Consider the following 18,054-nt stretch of genomic DNA (forward strand, 5'->3'; position numbering starts at 1 on the left):
CTGGGAGAGGGAGTAAGCAACTGACGCTTTGACTGAGCAGCAACCACCAGCGTGTGCCTCCCAGGTGTGGTGGCAGCCTGGTATGGAAAATCACCCCTGAAGAGGGGAGCAGTTCCCGGCCTGGCATTAGTCCCCCCAGACTCGGGCCCCAGGCCCTACCTCTACCCCCAAGGTGAAGAGACGCCAGGGGCACAGGGCAGGCAGGACTGTTGGCAGAAGGGCCCTCACAACTGAGGCAGTGAGACTTGGTGGGGTACGCAGGGGCCTCGTCAACAGCAAAGCCTCCCAGCTCAGTCTCAGGAAAAGAAATGTAGGGAAACACAGGCTGGACCTCTGACCTGTGAAAACCTCAGCTTCTCAGCTGGGGGCAGGAGGGCAACAGCTGTGAGGAAATCGAGGCTCCCTGGGCAAAAGATAAAGGTCTGGCTAACTTACTGCCCTGTTCCCCACTTCCTACCCACTTTTCTGAGCCCTCCCCATCCTTCAAAGGCCACCCTAGTCCTCCCCAGAAGCCTTGCCCATTTTCAGCATCCCCTGCTCCTTTGAATAGCAAGAGGTCTTCAGCAGACCTTGACCTCTGAGTTGATCTGTGGTCTTCCCCGGACACAGAACGCCTTCTTCCTAAGGCCCATGGTGACAAGGGGAGAGCAGTGGGACAGAAGAGCCACCCGGCCTTAGACCTGACCCCAGCCCCATGTGCTCAGGGCCAAGACAGGAGGCTGTCGTGCTCTAGCTGGCAGGGAAGTTTGCTCGGGAGAAGACATCAGCTGCTGTCCTACTTCAGCGGATAGGCCCCAGGATGGCCGCATGCCCTGGAAACCACCAGTGGTGCTGCTGGGTCAGAGGAGCTCAGACACCTCCCTCCGCCCCAGCCTGGAGCAACAAAGTCAACCCGAGCCAAAGCATGCCCTGGGCATGCCCTGTCTGGAGGAAGCTTGCACGCAGGCTGGACACAGAGCAGGCAACTCACTCAGCCCAGGGCACTGACTTGGTTGCTCTGTGCCCCACCCAGAGTCAGGAAAACCTAAACCTGGAGTAACCACAAGGCCCCAGGCAACGTCATGGACCTGTCTACCCTCACTCTCAGCACTGTCGTTTTGCTCCCTGGGTCCCTTCACTGGACCTGAGGAATGTGGCGGAACCAGGATGCGCAGCAGTCTCCCCCACCCCCTCCCCCCAAGGCCTCGGCACCATGCCCCGGCCCAGACCTGAGGCAGCAGCTGCTAGAGGCCAGCAGAAAGCCTGGACAACCTTTGCACTGCACCAGGCCCTGCAGGGTGGAGGGCCTGCCTCTCTTCCCTCACCCCTCCTCCTGCTCAGCCAGCTCCAGCTTAGCCATGAGGCAATGAGGAGGAGCCGGAGAGGGACTGAGCCTCAGCATGGCCAGGCCCAGGGCTGGCCACCACCCCCCTCCACCCCTGCCAGCACTGAGCCCCATCATCAGGCACTAATTAAATCCCCCTAATGAGGAAATAAGGATGCAGGAGCTGGCTCCGCCGCGGCCTCCCCGGCCCACCGCCCTCGCCTCTCCATCGGACTTATCGCTCGTCACAGGATGTTTACAATAATTTTTAATTTGTGCAATTATTAATCACTTTTCTATCTGCCTCATTTGCATAATAATTAGTCATCTCACTGTTTGGCATGCCTGTGAATGACAGTGTTTTAAATTGAATTAAGATTTTAATATTCTATTTTCCTGCTTTCTCCCCCTCACACGCTAATCAAAGTCAGATTTGGCAGCCAGAGGGAGGGTGGGGAGGCGGCTGGCAGGCACTGGACTTGGCCTGCTCCGAGCTCCTGAGAACTGAGCTGGGAGGGGGGCACCCCAAACCTGGCACCTGAGGGGTTAACCAGCCTTGCCTAAGGGAGAGAGGGAGGCGATGAGAGAGGAGTGGGCAAAGGCAGCTGGGGAGGGAAGGCATCAGCCCCGCTCAGTGGCACCAGAGATCAAAAAACGCACTTTCATTTTTGTCCAAACAGGGTGCTTTTTGCAAGAAGTTGGAAAGCACAATACAGGCCAATAATTGATCCCTGGTTACTAGTCTAGGTTAACTTTGATGGCTCAGGGTCCCCCAGGTAGAGAAGAGCCTGGAACAGTCCAAAACCTATTGCCATTCTTTGGATGGACTGAGAAAACAAATCTCTGCGGTTGAGTTGGGCTCCCCTCCCCCTTCTAGAGCTCTCCACACACAGCAGACCCTCTGCCCAGGCCCGGCGCCTCGCAGATGCAGATGCGAGGGAGGATGGGGTTCCGGCTGACAAGCGGCAACAGGTGGGGGCTCTGTGGCCTCTTCGGGGCAGCTGTGGGTTTCTCTCTTTCTTAGCCTCAAGCCCCCCTCTGACCATCCCGGGAATCCTCCTCCAGCCCCACCTCCCCACAACTAGGCTTGCCTTTTGTGTTGCCATGGTAATCCCTGTGGCTGCCCTGGATACCCATTGCCGCTCCAGAATTCTCTGCTTAGGCAGGGCAGCTCTCCCCACAGCCTTCTTAGAACACCTCCCCTTTTACCATCACTGAGGACAAAGGGTGAGGAGCTGGGGTACGGTCACCAGCACGTGGTCTGCAAAATCAAATACTGCCTTTCCCTTCAGGTGAGTAGGGAGAGAAGCTGGGAACACGGGAGCTGGTGTGAGCCAGTAACCAGGACATCACAGCTGGGCAGGAGGGGGTCAGACTCCACTCAGCAACCAAGACTTTCCTCAGGCCAGAGTAGAGTAAGGACCCCTACCTTCTCCAGAAATCCCTTCCTCCCACAAGCAATAAGGTCTCCCAACTCCACACTTAGAGGTCAAGAGAGAGAAGTCCCCTAGGTAGGGAAGACGGAAATGGGGTTTTTCTGCCCGAGTTAAGAGCTAGATGAGGAGAGAAGGCTAGAAGAAGTTTACAGGAGGGCCCTTCTCCTTCACAGGACTCCATGGCTGGTCTGCATTCTCTACCTGCAAGCCAAGAAAGGGGATTCTCGGCACTCCTACGGTCCTCTCTGACACAGGGTGCCCCTGGGCTGCCCTATGAGCCCTCTTGCTAACCTACCTAGGCAGACGCCAGCCTCAGGAGCTGGTAGTACCACAAACCCACTTGCCAGGCATTGTCTGAAGGGGCAGGACAAAAATCCCTGGGGTTCAGGAGAGGCACAGTCCGATCCAGGAATTAGAGAGCACTTTCGAGAAGCCAGCCCCCCACCCCACCCCTGCCCTGCCAGGGCTTTGGGCTTTGTCCCCAGCTTGACTGGAAGGAGCACACAGCCCTTTTATCGCTTTGTAAATCAGGCCCAGGTGAGCCCAGATTTCACCGTCTACCACATTGTCAGCGAGGGACGGCAGCCTTCACCACAGCCAGCTTCGCCCACCACACCCAGCCTCTGCCCCCCAGCCTTTCCCTCCGACAGCCCCTCAGTGGCAGAGAGCTGTTCCGGTGTTGAGACAGGCACACATAGCTGGTACACAGCAGCCTCTGCTGGCCACCCCCGTCTTCCACACTTTCCCTAGGGATGAAAGGCCAGCCAACCCTCAGAACTCTGCTTGACCTGACTTCCAGTTTGCCTGGGTCAGTCGTGGTTTACACCTGTTGTCTCAGCATATTACAAATAGCACATGTGTGCACACATACACACACACACACACACACACACACACACACCATTCACTCGCAGAAGTGTCCTAGTTTGGACAATAAATTAAATGGTCTCTCTAATCACAGGCAAGGGGAGTGTCCCAGAGAGCCTGGGGAGAAAGTGGAGAAGCTCTGAGCAGAGACAAGCAACCTTCCCTCAGTCCCCAGCCAGAGCTGAAGGGACTCCCTTTCAGTCAGCACCGAGAGGGAAAGTCAGAGCCCCCCGCCCTGGGCCAGGGCACGGCATCTGGACAGGCCAGCCTGGGGAGAGAGGGGACGCAGTCCTTCCTAAGGTGGGGAGATAGCTGGCAGAAGGAACAGAAAAAAGGAAGATAGAAGAGGTGGCTTGGCCAAAAGGTAGAAGCCTGAAGGGAATAAAATGCTATCTTTCCATGTGTCTAGCAAACGGCTACTCGGAGCAGGGGTCATGGGCCCATCCACAGCGCCGGAGGGCAGCCCCACCCAACCGGATGCCTGGTACTGCTCTGGGCTGTGGTCTCTGCCTGGGTGCCCAAAGGCCCACCCAGATTGCAAAGCCCCTCTCCTCCTTACCGTCCTCTTCATCTGCTTTCCCCCAACCCACTCCTTAGCCTGAACTGCAAAATCAACGAAGACTGATCACAAGCCCCCCATCCCCAATCTAAGAGATGAGGAAGAGAAATCAGAGCCATCAGCCCCAGAGTACCAGGACTCCCGGATGCCTTCCTTTTGTGCTGTTACCCCGTTGATGCAAGGCTCTTGGGGATCGCCTTTTGCTCCACCTATCCGAGCTGGGATTCCTAAGTCAAGGGTTTAGGGACCACCACTGTGTTTCTTTGTAGGGTGGGAATGGGGTCACGGGTATTGGAGAATGTCTACATCCTATCAGAGAAGTTCACATAAATTAGCTGCAAAGTAATACACAAATGCATATTAGCTACATCAGGCACCAATGGTTGTGCATTTTGGGGACTCAGATAGCAACAACAGTCCCCACTCCATAGCCATTCTAATAGGTATGTGGTGATCTCTCATCGTGGTTTTAATTTGCATTTCCCTGATAATTAGTGATATTGAGCATTTTTTTATGAGTCTGTTGGCCACCTGTAAATCTTTGGAAAACTGTCTATTCAGATCCTCTGCCCATTTTTTAATTGGATTTTTTTTTTTTTTTGCTATTGAGTTGCATGATTTCTTTATATATTTCAAATATCAATCCTTTATCAGATACACAATTTGCAAATATTTGCTCCCATTCGGGAGGTGGTCTTTTCGTTTTGTTGATGGTTTCCTTTGCCGTGAAGAAGCTTTTTATTTTGATGGAGTACCACTTGTTTATTTTTTGCTTTTGTTGCCTTTGCTTTTGGAGTCAGATCACAAAATCATCACCAAGACCAAGGTCAAGGAACTTACTGTGTTTTTTCATATTTATGATTTTAGGTCTTACATTCAAGTCTTTAATCCCCTTTGAGTTAATTTCTGTGAATGGCGTAAGATAGCCTAGTTTCATTCTTCTGCATGTGGCCATCCAGTTCTCCCAACATCAGTTGTTGAAAAGACTGTCTTATCCCCATTGTATATGCGTGCCTCCTTTGTTGTAAATTAATTGGCCATATATATGTGAGTTTATTTCTGAGGTCTCTATTCTGTTCCATTGATCTATGTGTCTCTTCTTTTTTTTTTTTAATTTATTTATTTGACAAAGATCACAAGTAGGCAGAGAGGCAGGGAGAGAGAGAGAGGAAGGGAAGCAGGCTCCCTGCTGAGCAGAAAGCCCGATGCAGGGCTCAATCCCAAGATCCTGGGATCATGACCTGAGCCGAAGGCAGAGGCTTTAACCCACTGAGCCACCCAAGCACCCCTATGTGTCTCTTCTTATGCAGATTTCATACCGTCTGGATTACCATAGTTCTGTGATACAGTTTGATACAGGGAGTGCGATGCCTGCACAATCTTCTCTATCAAGATTGCTTTGGCTCTTTGGAGTCTTCTGTGTTTCCACACAAATTTCACGATAGTTTGTTCTGTTTCTGTGAAACATGCCCATTGGAATTTTGATAGGGATTGCGCTGAATCTGTAGATTGTTTGGAGTGGTATGAACATTATGACAATATGAATCTTTCCAATCTGTGATCACAGAGTATCTTTCCATTTATTTGTTTCTTCTTCAATTTCTTACGTCAATGTCTTATCATTAATGTCAGACAATGATAATGTCTTATCATTATCATTACCATTATCATACCTCCTTGGTTAAACTTATTCCTAGGTGTTTGATTTGCTCTGATGCAATTGTAAATGGGATTGTTTTCTTAACATCTCTTTCTGCTAGTTTGTTGTTAATGTATGGAAATGCAAGATTTTCATAAATTGGCTTTGTATCTTGTGACTTTATTGAATTTGCCTCTTATTTCTAACAGTGTTTTGATGAAATCTTTTAGGGCTTTATAAAATCTTGTCACCCTCAAATTGAGACAGTTTTACTTCTTCCTTACCAATTTGGATGCCTTTTATTTATTTTCCTTCCCTAACCACTCTAGCTAGTACTTCCGATACTAGTTTAATAAAAATGGTGAGCATGGACCTCCTGATCTTGTTCCTCATCTTAGAGGAAAAGATTTAGCTTTTCCCATTGTGTATGATGTTGGCTATGGGCTTATCATATGTGGCCTTTCTTATGTCAAGGCACTCTGCATCTATAACCACTTTTTTGAGAGTTTTTAATCATGAATGGATGTTGAATTTTGTCAAATGCTTTTTCTGTATCTATTAAGATGATCATGTGATTTTTATCCTTCATTTTTTTAATGTGGTGCATCATGTTGATTTCAAACATGATGGATGTCAAACCATCCTTGGATGTCAAACCATCCTTGCAATGATGGAATAAATCCCACTTGGTCGTGGTATGTAATTTTTTGAATGTATTGTTAAATTCAGTTTGGTAACATTTTGTTGAGGATATTTTCATCCATGTTCACCAGAGATAATGGCCTATAAGTTTTTTTTCTTGGTGTGTCCTTGTCAGTTTTGGTATCAGAGCAGTGCTAGCCTTGTAAAATGAGTTTGGAGGTGTGCCTTCCTCTTCAACCAATTCCTATTTTTCTGTTTAGTCTTGAAATTTGTCTGGTTCTAGGAACTTATCCATTTCTTCTAGGCTGTCCAATTTGTTGGTGTCTAATTGCTCAGAGCAGGCTCTTACAATGCTTTGTATTTGTGGAATCAGTTATAATGTCTCCTCTTTCATTTCTGATTTTATTTGAACCTTTTCTTTTCTTTCTTTTTTTTTTTTTTTTTTTTTTGGTGAACCTGGTAAAAAGTTTACCAATTTTCTTTCAAAGAACCATCTCTAGGTTTCACTTATCTTTTACATTACCTTTTTAGTCTCTATTTCACTTATTTCCACTCTGATCTGTTATTTCCTTCTATGAACTTTGGGCTTCATTTGTTCTTTTTCTAATTCCTTCTTGAAGTGTAAAGTTAGATTGTTTGAGTTAGGCATGTGTCACTATGAACTTTCCTCTTAGAACTGCTTTTGCTGCATCCCATAAATTTTCATATGTTGTATTTCCATTTTCATTTGACCCAAGATATGCTTTTATTTCTCCTTCGACTTCTTTGTTGACCCATTGGTTGTGCAATAGCCTGTTGTTTAATGTCCATATATTGGTGCTTTTTCCAGTTTTTCTTCTTGTAAATTAATTTCTAGTTTCATACCATAGTGGTTGGAAAAGATCCCTAATATTATTTCAGTCTTCTTAAATTTATTAAGACTTGTTTGTAGCCTTAACATATAGTCTATCCTGGAGAATGTTCCATGTGCCCTTGAGAAAAATGTGTACTCTGCTGCTTTTGAATGGGATGTCCTGTATATATCTATTAAGTCCTTCTGATCTAATGTGTCATTTAAGGCCAGTGTTTCCTTATTGATTTTCTGTCTGGATGATCTATCCGTTGGTGTAAGTGGGGTATTAAAGTCCCCCTCTATTATTGTATTGCTGTCTATTTCTGCCTTCAGGTCTGTTAATATTTGTTTATAGATTTAGATGATCCTATGTTGAGTGCATAAATATTTACAAATGTTACATAAATAGGAAGCGTTTAATTCAGCCATTCTGCCCATAGCAAGGAAACCAGGGAAAAATCCACAAAGGAAAGAAATACTTGAGCTGGGCGCTATAGGATGAGTAAAGTCCTGCTAGGGGGAGGAAAAAATGGAATAGCGGAAGCAGCTTGGAAAAGCACAGAAGTCTGAACCAGTGGTGTTTGATCAGGGAAGTGAAGTCCAGAGAGTCCAGGGAAGGGGTTGATAGGTCAGACTACAAAGGACCTTGATAGAAGACTGAGGAGACTAGACACATCCTGTAGATAAAGGCCTTCTTCTCAACCACCTCCCCTGTGACCCGGGAAACATTCCTATCCTCAGTCTCACCATCAATACTGGGATAATCATGCTTCCCCTACCCTGTTTCCATGAAAGCTACAAACTCCCTGTCACTGGGACTGGGTTGGCTGGTGAGCCACTCCATGAATATCTGATAGGAGGAGGTCCATGTGCTAATTAAGCATTCATCTAATGTTGCATATATGACAATTTATTATTAGCACTGCTAATTAGAGACCTTCACTAAGAAGCTGTGGGGAGCATGTGGAAAACAATGAACCAACTTTGGTCTACTCACCTAGAGTAACCACCTCAAGATGCATTCATTCATTCATTCATTCATTCATGTGGACAAAGTACATAGACTTTGGTAGCTCTGTGGCCTTCAGCCTTAGTTTCCTTGTCTACAAAATGAAAATACTAGCATCAAATTTGTTGAGTTTTTATGAAATTACTGTATAGAGACTGCCTTGTTCATACTGGCACCAAATAAATGACAGCTATTAGTTCTGAGGTATAGTACCTTGGGTTAGGAGCTGGGGATTTGAAAATGAGTAAAAGGTCTAAGAAAATAAGAATATAAGTAAGAATAAGAAAATGACTAAAAGTCCTGGCCACAGGACCTTATGATCCACAAAACAGCATATGAGAGCTGAGTACAAAGTGCCATGAAAACTCAGAGAAAGGCTGATTGGGTAATCTGAGCCTGCACTTAAAGCAGTAGCATTAATTCGCAATATAAGTTCGCAAGCAGAATTGAGCCGACAGGGAGGTCCCATGGCACCTCGGGTGGTTGCTTGAGTTTGTCTTTGTCAAAAGTTCCTCTAAAGTCCACATTGAAAGACTTTCCAGTTTGTAAGTCAGAAGTCCTCTCCAGCATGAGACCATGCCAGCTGGGCTAATCAGAGCTTAGGAGAAGGAATGGGCCCAGATAACCCCCATTCTAGCTTCCTCCTCTCCTGCACGAAGAAAAACCAAGACAAGGGGCGCCTGGGTGGCTCAGTGGGTTAAGCCGCTGCCTTCGGCTCAGGTCATGATCTCAGGGTCCTGGGATCGAGTCCCGCATCGGGCTCTTTGCTCAGCAGGGAGCCTGCTTCCCTCTCTCCCTCTCTGCCTGCCTCTTTGTCTACTTGTGATCTCTCTCTGTCAAATAAATAAATAAAATCTTTAAAAAAAAAAAAAAGACAAGGCCCACCATCGCATTCCCTTCCATGTTGAGAAAGTGTCAAAGAGCAAGTGGGATTTCTAGATGCTGGAAATAACTATACTGGAACAAAACGCCAACTGCACCAGTAGGCAATGGGGGCAATATGGCTCCATCTCTTGTCTCACAATATGTATAAAGGAGCAGTGGGAACATTTGACAATAGTTTTCTCAGTAGGAATCAACGGTGGGATGTGGTCACCATGGAAGCTAATTCAACCTCAAATACATTGATTACAATATAATATTTAGATGTAGGCAAATAACAGTCCTATTGATCAGAATACCCTGGGCCTTAGGTCCCAAGCCAGGTGCTGTACTTTAAAAGGGGCAAACTGGAATGACTTCAGAGAAGATAGTATGGGACTCAAAATCATGGTTGAAGGAACTAGAAAAAAATAAGCTGGACCCAGCAGCTTTCTTCTAATGTCACCATAACTGTGACATCATTTCCCGATCATAAAAGAGGTGCCACAGTGAAGGGGGGAAATGACTTACTAACAGCAACTCGAGCACAATGAATCCTAGAGGTTGTCCCCTCAGTCCCTGCACTTCAGGTTCTTGGGCTATTTGCCCCCCGCCCAGTGTTCAAGAATAGTTCCTCTAATCTATTCCATCTGTCCCTGGGCTTTATTTATGACTCTAGGACCCACCTGGAGGCCACCCTCAAAAGTTCCCTAGGAGTATGCACCCAGACCCTCTGCACTGATGACCTTGGTCCTTTCCTAGGGTCCTTCATCCGGTCCCTCCCACCGCCTCCTCTTCTGTCAGCCTCCAGCTACATTGTCATGCTTGGCTCTGCTGCTAGACTAGGGGTGGAGGAGAGGGAGGAGGCCCTAGGTGAAGGGTCTGCAGATGCAGTTAGACCCTCTATGTATAAAGATTAATTTCCTACTACCTCTTAAGCGAATATTGTCTTGTTTCCTTTCTCATATAAGTTCCAATAGAAAACTCTCCTCCCATTACCTTAATCTTGTGACTCCAGGAAGAGAAAGAAAAATGTATTCCAACACATCTAAAATGTTGTCAGATAGAAGAGGAGTTATTAGTCCGTTTGTGTAAGCCCCAAAACGGATAATTCAGACAAATGGTGAAGTCACAGGGGAACATAACTGCAAATAGCTAGAGTTGCCCAGGAATGAACTACTTATGTCCCAGGTGGTGGTGACAGGGCAGAAAGTGTTCAAATGTAGGTGGGAGTGGCCCTTTCAGAAATGATTTGCCGGGAGATTCGCATGGAGCAGATGTAAGAATCAAATCTCTGTAAGACTCTAACTTCGATTCCAAGATTCATATAATTAGCAGTGTATTTCCATGGGACCAAAGGTTGGGAAAGCAGCTGAACTAGTAAACTTATGGAAAATACTTCTAAATTAATTGGTGTGGGGTAAGTATCATGAATAGAAGTCCTTTAGGGTATCATCCACCTCTGAGATTCCCATTTTGTGATTCCAGGTTCTGAAAGAGCGTCAGCTACTGGCCAGATTCATCCAGCTGATAAGATGCAGGTCAACAGTCTGTCTCAGGACAACAACTGGTGTGTGTGTGTGTGTGTGTGTGTCTCATAAGGGGAATGGAGATTAGGGTAGAAAACAACAGACACTTTCTGAAGGGCCATACCGTGGGCACATACACACATACACGTGTACACACACACACACACACACATACACACACACTACCACCCATACACAGAGGCAATCCAGAGTTGGACTTGAAGCTGGTGGCAGAGATGAGATCCAACAACCTTGGGGCCTGATCAATCACACAATCGCTCCCCTCCCCTAGTTGCTGGTCTGGGGTCTGTTGTTAGGGAAACAGTGGCTCCTACTTCCTCCATCAAAGCCAGCAGGGTGCTGTTCACAGCCAGTGAGGAGGACGAAGGCAACCTAAGTCACCAAACCTCAGAACCAAAGTGGTTCTGCCAAAGTACAAGCTGGGGACAGAGGGCAGGGCTGAGCAAGGACACTACTGTGATCACAACCCAGAAAGCCAGAGGGCTACGGTGCCCACCTTCAGCCATGTCTGTGGGCTCTGTGACTATGGCTGACTGTCCTCTGGTCACCCCCTACCCAACATCCCCTTTCTCACTCCCCTTCTAGCTGTCACCAAAGCTCCTGCTGTCTGCTTCTGTTCCTCTAATGCAGAGTTGACAGGCAGAAGACACAGGATGTTTCCTGTCCTGGGTTCTACTCTCATTCAGGGCATGCTCAGACCTCAATGGTTCAAGGGCAGACCTCCCCATAGAGTTATTTTCACCAGCTCCCCGCTACCACTGCAGCCTCCCAACATCAACTGTAGGTAAAGTGGCCCTTTGGCAGGTCCTTTTTACACCCTACCCTGCCACCTCCACTGTACATGGAGTCAAAAAAGGCCAGTCCATAACCAGCCAAAAAGCTGCTTCCAAAAGGGCAGCAGCCCCTTTAACCTAATCTCCCACCCTTTAACCTAAAATGCTGAGTCTCAGTGCGGCCAGTGTAGCAGGCCACCTTCCTCTCTCTCCCTAAAGGAGTATCAGCTACTGGCAAATCCCTGTGGAGGGGCTTCCACAGGTCCTGTGGGGTACACCCTTGCAGCTTCCTAAGTAGCAGGTGAACAAACCCTTGACTCAGCTCTAACCCTCTTGTGCTCCCAGCGACTCCTCTTTCCTCTGCTTCTTAGGAAACACAGACATAGCAACGGCATCAATCCATGGGATCAGGCAACCCCCTACCCAGAGTTCAGCCCATCAGCTGGTGAGTCCGCCACCAACCAATGTCATTGTAAGCCACCCCTCTCGCGACCAGCATTACTTTCAAAGCCAAATAAAGAAATAAATAAATAAAGACCCGAAATGCTCATTTAAAATAACTGCTTTTAAAAATGCCATATGGCCTTACATGCAGAGAAAGCATCCCCCCTCCCCAACCACCCCTACTCCCCCCACCCCCGCGTTCCTGCCCAGTTCTTAGTGCTCAGGCCTCAAACAAACTCAGTTTGGGTCCTGTCTGAACACCAAGGCCACCAGCAGCACCCCAGTTCTGCCCCAGGGGGTGGGAGTAACAGGTAAGGAGGTTAATGGGGAAGCCTCACTGGAACAGGCTATCCCTCCTGCTCCCCCAGCTCTAGACACCCCCTCTCCAGGGCACAGAAGACTCTGCCCACTTGCCCACCCTTCTTCAAATAGCTCAGCCCTCAGTCCCACCCAGCAAGACACACCGGCTCTCCAAACCCAGCGGGAGAACAGCCATCCCGGTACTGAGGTAAGGTGGAGAGGGAGAGCGGAGCCAACAGGGACACAGGCCATTGACACAGCAGAAACGCTCGAGAAGAATCTTACTGTTCGCGGTTTGAGAGGAGACACGATTTAGGAAGCACCTCGTGCCAGACACACTGCTACTTTAGTTCAGATCCTCTAAGTAACCCAGGAAGTGAGTTTACAAGTAAAGACAAGGTGTCTCAGAGAAGTGAAGTAACTTGCCAGAAAGTAGCACCTGCCTAGTCTTTGATGACCTCTCACCCTAGGAGACTGACTCCCCACTGACTTCCCCTACTCAGGCCGGGGAGATAAGAAGGACCCCTGTGCACCAAGAGGCAAGAGCTAACTTCCCACTGTGGGGAAGCAGCAGCAGGGGGGTTTCCTTGCAGGAGTCAGAAGCCCCGGAGGAAATAGCCCCGCGAGATATTAAATACCGCCTGGAGCCCCTTCCCAAGGCTCCACCCCCGACGCAGCCCCCAGGCTACTTCAGCCAGTACTGCAAGCCTCTGTGGCTCCCCTTCAGCAAAACCTGTGGAGAATGTTACAAGCCCTGGAGGAAAAAGCCAGAGACTTATCCAGGGAAGAAGTCCTCCCATTCAGGTGAGTGTTAGCCTGGAGGCAAAAAGGGTAACGGGATAGGCGAGTGGCATTCTGTATCTAACCCTCTGTTCCCAGCCCACCAGCTTCACCCTAACCAGGGGCACTCCTGTACCCGCTCCCCGCCAACACTGCAGACCCCAGGGATGGGGACCATGAGCCCAGCAGAAGGCAGAAGGCAGCAAGGGCCCCAGCCCTGTCTTCTTCAAGAGCCTTCAGGCAATATTTGCCTCCGAGGCCAGCTGGAACCATTTGGGGAGGGTACCACACCAATAACCCCAGCCTAGCCCCTTCCTGTGTAGGCTGGACCAGTGGGCAGCCCTGTCATCCAGGCTTTCAAAAGCTCAGGTGATCCAAAAAGGCATAGAGGATAATCTGGATTCCACACTAAGAATTCTTTAGTTCTGGTGCTGGGGAGACAACCCTGAAGGTCAGCGTGGTGGGAGAGGCAATGCTCTCGTATTTGCATCTGTTATTCGCATTATCCAAGGTCTAGTTAAATAGACCAGCTATGCAGGAGCCAAGGCTGGGATCCAGGTCCCCACCTTTACTCTCAGGACTTTCCCACACAGAGGAGGCCCTCTGCACACTTTCTTGCTCCCCTCAGGTGACTACCACATGAGCACTACTCCTCAGATTTCCTTCCAGAACCCACTTCTTGGCGAGTCGATGTTCCCAGTTCATGTTCAGGGCAGAAAAATAGAGCCAATAATGCGTCCCAGCTACGTGGAGTATATCAGCCAACACCAGAGTAACTTCCAAGCCTCGGGGTGGAATCAAGTGCTCAAAACCAACCCAAACAAAAGCAGCCAGGGGATCAAGTGAGTAACCAGAACTCTTGGCAAGCTGCAGGTTGCTGTTGGGGGAAGGGGCCAAAGGAGGACTCTACTGCCCAAGAGAAAGGTACTGACTGTCCCCAACTTATGACGGTCTGACTTACAAACTTTAGGATGGTGCCAAAGTGATGCGCGTTCAGTGGAAACCATAGAATCTGAATCTTTTCCCCGGGCTAGCAATACACAGTACAATACTCGGGCAGTGAGCCCTGGCAGCGAGCCCCAGCTCCCAGTCAGCCCTGCGATCGGGGCGGTCAACAGCCAACACTCTGACAACCTTTCTGCACGCATGCAACCATCCTGGTTTTCACTTTCAGTACAGTATTCAAAAAGCTACGTGAGCTATCCAACACTTTATTAAAAAGTAGGCTTTGTGTTAGATGATGTTGCCCAGCTATAGGCTAATAAGAATTGTGCTAAGCACGTCTGAGTTAGGCTAGGCTAAGCTACGACGTTCAGTAGTTCAGCTGCGTTAAATGCATTTTCCACTTTTGATATTTTCAACTTACAGGTGGTTTCAGGAGATGTAACCGCACCATAAGTCAAGGAAGATCTATAATAATCCAGAACTCAGTCTTCTGTCCAAGTCAGAGACATAGTTATAGAAGGCAACAAAGCAAAGGACTAACTGTTTCAGAATCTTGAATCTCAAACTAGTTCAGATTTACTTCATCCTCGTTTTACCTAAGTTTGGGGCCAGGACAAACTACATCTTCTTCATAGCCGGGGGTCAGTCTCTTTCCCTCCACATCTCTGAGAGACGGGGGCTCTAACTGCACGCCAGGAGGCCGAGTAGGCAGGCTTACCCAGTCCCCATGAAACTACAGAGTACCAGGCACTCCACTTGCCCAGCCTTGTCCTGGCTTCTTGCCTATTCAAGCTTGCTTCCCTCCGGGGCTCAGAATGGTCCTCTCCCTCCCTCTGACTCATCCCTGAAAGGCTAGAAGGCCCCGCTCGGGTGCAAAGGGAGGAATACACACATGGTGCCACACAAATATTACAGAATTGGAGTCCTAGTCCAAAGGGGTGGAGGAGGGGCACCTGGGGGCTCAGTGGGTTAAGCCTCTGCCTTCAGCTCAGGTCATGATCCTGGGGTCCTGGGATCGAGCCCCACATCGGGCTCTCTGCTCAGCGGGGAGCCTGCTTCCTCCCTCTCTCTCTGCCTGCCTCTCTGCCTACTTGTGATCTCTATCTGTCAAATAAATAAATAAAATCTTAAAAAAAAAATAAACAAAGGGGTGGAGGAAAGGAGAGCCTTCGTGGGGAGCAGGGAGGGACGCCACCCCAGCACATAAGAGCGCTCTTCGCCCCCTGCCCCAACACCCACAATTCCAAGCTCATTTCCCAAGACCACATTCTCTCAGCCAAAGCCACTAGCTGCCTACCAGAAGGCTTTAGAAGGGCTCTCCATTGCCCTATCCTTCGGCTCTGGTGTTGCGTCCTCTCTGCTGGGTCTAAGCATGATGACTGGGGTGTGTGAAAAGAAGCAGAGATAAAATAAATTCAAATTTTATTTTCAGGGAAGAAATAAATTTGTCTTCAAAATTACCTGAAAATACTCTGTATAGTTTAGGCAGACACACAAATGAAAAGCAAAAAAAATAAAATAAAATAAGGCACATAGATGGCACGGTGCCCCTCTATTTGGCATGCCTGGATTCGTTCACAGGTATAGGTCCTGACTTGTAGAAATGTTTTCGCCCCATGCAGCAAATATATCCAGGCGGTGCAGAAAGACACTGCCCCTGGCTGGCAGCCCACTATGCATCAGCGCCAGAGGCCAAGATGGCTGAAGCAGGAGATGACCCTCCTGGGTAGGAAGACCACTGCCAAGTTTGATGGAGACACAGTAACCAGGGTAAAGTGCCCAAGCTCTCTGTCAAGAGGTAATCAGCACGAGGGTCGCAACTACTCCCTCATCCCAAGGGGAGGGGGACTGGCGGTACACAGGGAACAAGGGAGGAAGTTTACCCTAACAGAACACCCCAACCCCCCTATTCTTGGGAAATCCAAAAATTTTACTTTCCTGAATCTGCAGCCACTTAGGGAGTCTGATATTTGTCCCTGACCAGAGATGAGGTATGTATGCACTTAAGGAATGTTTGACAGGTGAAGTTTGACACGTGGTAAGTACTTAACAAAAGATAGCAATTAAAATCATTATTATTATTATTATTATTATTATTTCCCCAGACAAGCATTCCTCTCTTCCCAGATGCCTTATCTACCTCCTCCCAAATCCTTGGTAAACAGAGTCAAGGGTAAGTGCCCCTCTAGCACACTCAGGGCCCTCAAAGCCAAGTTGCAAACTGAAACTGCAGGCAAGCAATTCTCCCAAGCACACTATGGAGACCCTCACCACAGAGGCCACGAGAAGCTGCCGGTAAGAACTAAGAACGTCTGTCATCCCCCGGGTCCCCCTTCACCTTTCACCTTGCTAAAGGCCTGAGTGTGGGTGGGCGCTGAGCCGTCGGGAGAGGAGTCTGAGGTTTAAATCCTGGATCTTTCCCAACCTAGAGCAATCCTGAGCAAGTAACCTCTCTGCAAAAATGTTTTCTCCTCTGCCAAAAGAAAAAGAAAACAAACCTTGCTTACTAAGCACCAGATATTGCATTTTTCTCTGTGACTCCTTGTAATTCCCTAGTCGACAGAGGGTGCTGAGCAGAATATGCAGGGAGGGGAAGATTTGATCCTTTTCCTTTTCTGACTGCTCTCTGTCCCCTTGAAAGGGCGTGGGTTTGCCGGCACCAACTGAAGATCAAACTACCACCAGGACCTCCTACATGCCCTTGTTTTCTGAAAGGTTGAACCTGTGTAAGCCCAAGGTCAACAGCATCAAATGGGAACCAAACACAATTTCTCTACTGAACAAAGGAAAACATTCAGGTACAAAGGAAAGACTGAGTCTGCATATGGGGTTGGGGGGGAGGAGCCAGAGTCATGGAGCAGACACAACTCAGCTTCAGCCTGGCCCCATATTCTCTCTGCCTATCTTTACAGGCCAGTCCAGCTGCCTGAAAACCAGCTCTAGAAGCAATTATGACAACAACAGGACTCAAAATTCCCAAATGTAATAATCATGGGGGGGGGGGGGGAACCACCCAAATAACCTATGCAAAAACGCATAGTTCAGAACACACGTCTCCTAACCAACTCAAACTGAAAACCGAGGTCCCAAGAAAACCACCTCAAAGCGTAAATTCTGCTTCCCCACTGGGATTTCCCAGACACACCCTAACCCTAATCGGGCTCTTTGAAACTACCTGAGTCAAGGGTGAGTAGCCTGGTTAGGAAGGAACAATGCACTATGTGTCCTAGAAGGTCAGTGTGTTCCCGGATACCGGAGGGAAAGGAGGTCAGGCTGTTTCCTTCTAACTAACGAATGAATAGCAAAGCGTTGAAACTTTTCTCAAGTCAGTACCATCAATTAATTACATTCTATTTGAGCTACGGTGTCTGCTCACTGCTGCGTTTTTTTCCCTTTACATTCTTTAAGATTGTAATTCACATACCATAAAATTCACCTTTTTAAGATGTATAATCCAGTGGTTTTTAGTATTGCTCACTGCCACTGGGGTCTAAACCTCCGAGTGGAGAAAGTGGCAAAGGAAAGGAAGAAGGAGAGGGTCTGAATTGGATTCGAGCAAACAAACAAACTCTGCCACGTGGAGAAAGTACTCCAAAGCTTAAGGGAGATTGTGATCAAAATCTAAATACCGTCTCTCTCTTAAAAATACTTACCATATTGAAAACAGGATTACGTTTCTGGTTTTAAGGTAGGGATAAGACGTGGAAGAGGCGACTGAATGTAGCCACCCGTATCCTTCAGAGATGCTAAGGCTTATCACTTCCAACACCCTGCTTCAGACCCGGGGCCTTCCTTTCCACGGTCAGGAAAAGGGGTGTCACACTGCCCTCTAGTAGCCGGCCTGGGAAATGACAGCCAGCCACCCGCCAGACGGGCCCGGAGGTCTCTGCTGGGAGGATGTGCTGTTCTCAGCACACAAAGGCAGAGAGATCAGAGGGAGAAAGAATTTATAAATTTTCACCGATGCCTACCAAACACAGAGCTCACCTGCAGTAGAATCTATCTGCTTCCCCTCCACCAAAGTCTCTGCTTGAAAACAGATTCCTTTGTTAAGGAAAAAAAATGTGGTTTAAGGGTTCCAAAAACATTGAGCCTGTCTTACTTAGGCTGCTAT

The 18,054-nt window shown here is 48.1% G+C and overlaps 1 protein-coding gene across 2 annotated transcripts; it reads left to right on the plus strand.

Moving 5' to 3' along the window:
• The first annotated feature begins 2,479 nt into the window (after positions 1-2,479).
• LOC125079088 (uncharacterized) lies at positions 2,480-17,299 on the plus strand. Of its 2 annotated transcripts, XM_047692454.1 has the most exons (10): positions 2,480-2,595; positions 10,637-10,718; positions 11,843-11,916; positions 12,284-12,423; positions 12,809-13,019; positions 13,624-13,837; positions 15,563-15,710; positions 16,068-16,235; positions 16,582-16,738; positions 16,853-17,299. In XM_047692454.1, the coding sequence occupies exons 2-10, from the start codon at positions 10,684-10,686 to the stop codon at positions 16,924-16,926; spliced, it is 1,221 nt and encodes a 406-aa protein (XP_047548410.1). In that variant the 5' UTR covers positions 2,480-2,595; positions 10,637-10,683; the 3' UTR covers positions 16,927-17,299. The 2 variants fall into 2 exon arrangements, with proteins under 2 accessions (XP_047548410.1, XP_047548411.1); XM_047692455.1 differs by lacking the exon at positions 2,480-2,595 and having other exon boundaries at positions 10,640-10,718; positions 12,348-12,423.
• Positions 17,300-18,054: the final 755 nt, after the last annotated feature.

The sequence above is a fragment of the Lutra lutra genome, chromosome 10 (assembly GCF_902655055.1).
Source record: "Lutra lutra chromosome 10, mLutLut1.2, whole genome shotgun sequence".
In the NCBI taxonomy this organism is placed as follows: domain Eukaryota; kingdom Metazoa; phylum Chordata; class Mammalia; order Carnivora; family Mustelidae; genus Lutra; species Lutra lutra.

Coding starts and splice junctions, on each gene's coding strand:
- LOC125079088 (XM_047692454.1), top strand. CDS start 10,684: ATGCAGGTCAACAGTCTGTCTCAGGACAACAACTG. Junction 10,719..11,842: donor CTGTCTCAGGACAACAACTG/GTGTGTGTGTGT, acceptor TCTGCTTCTTAG/GAAACACAGACATAGCAACG. Junction 12,424..12,808: donor ACAGCCATCCCGGTACTGAG/GTAAGGTGGAGA, acceptor GTTTCCTTGCAG/GAGTCAGAAGCCCCGGAGGA.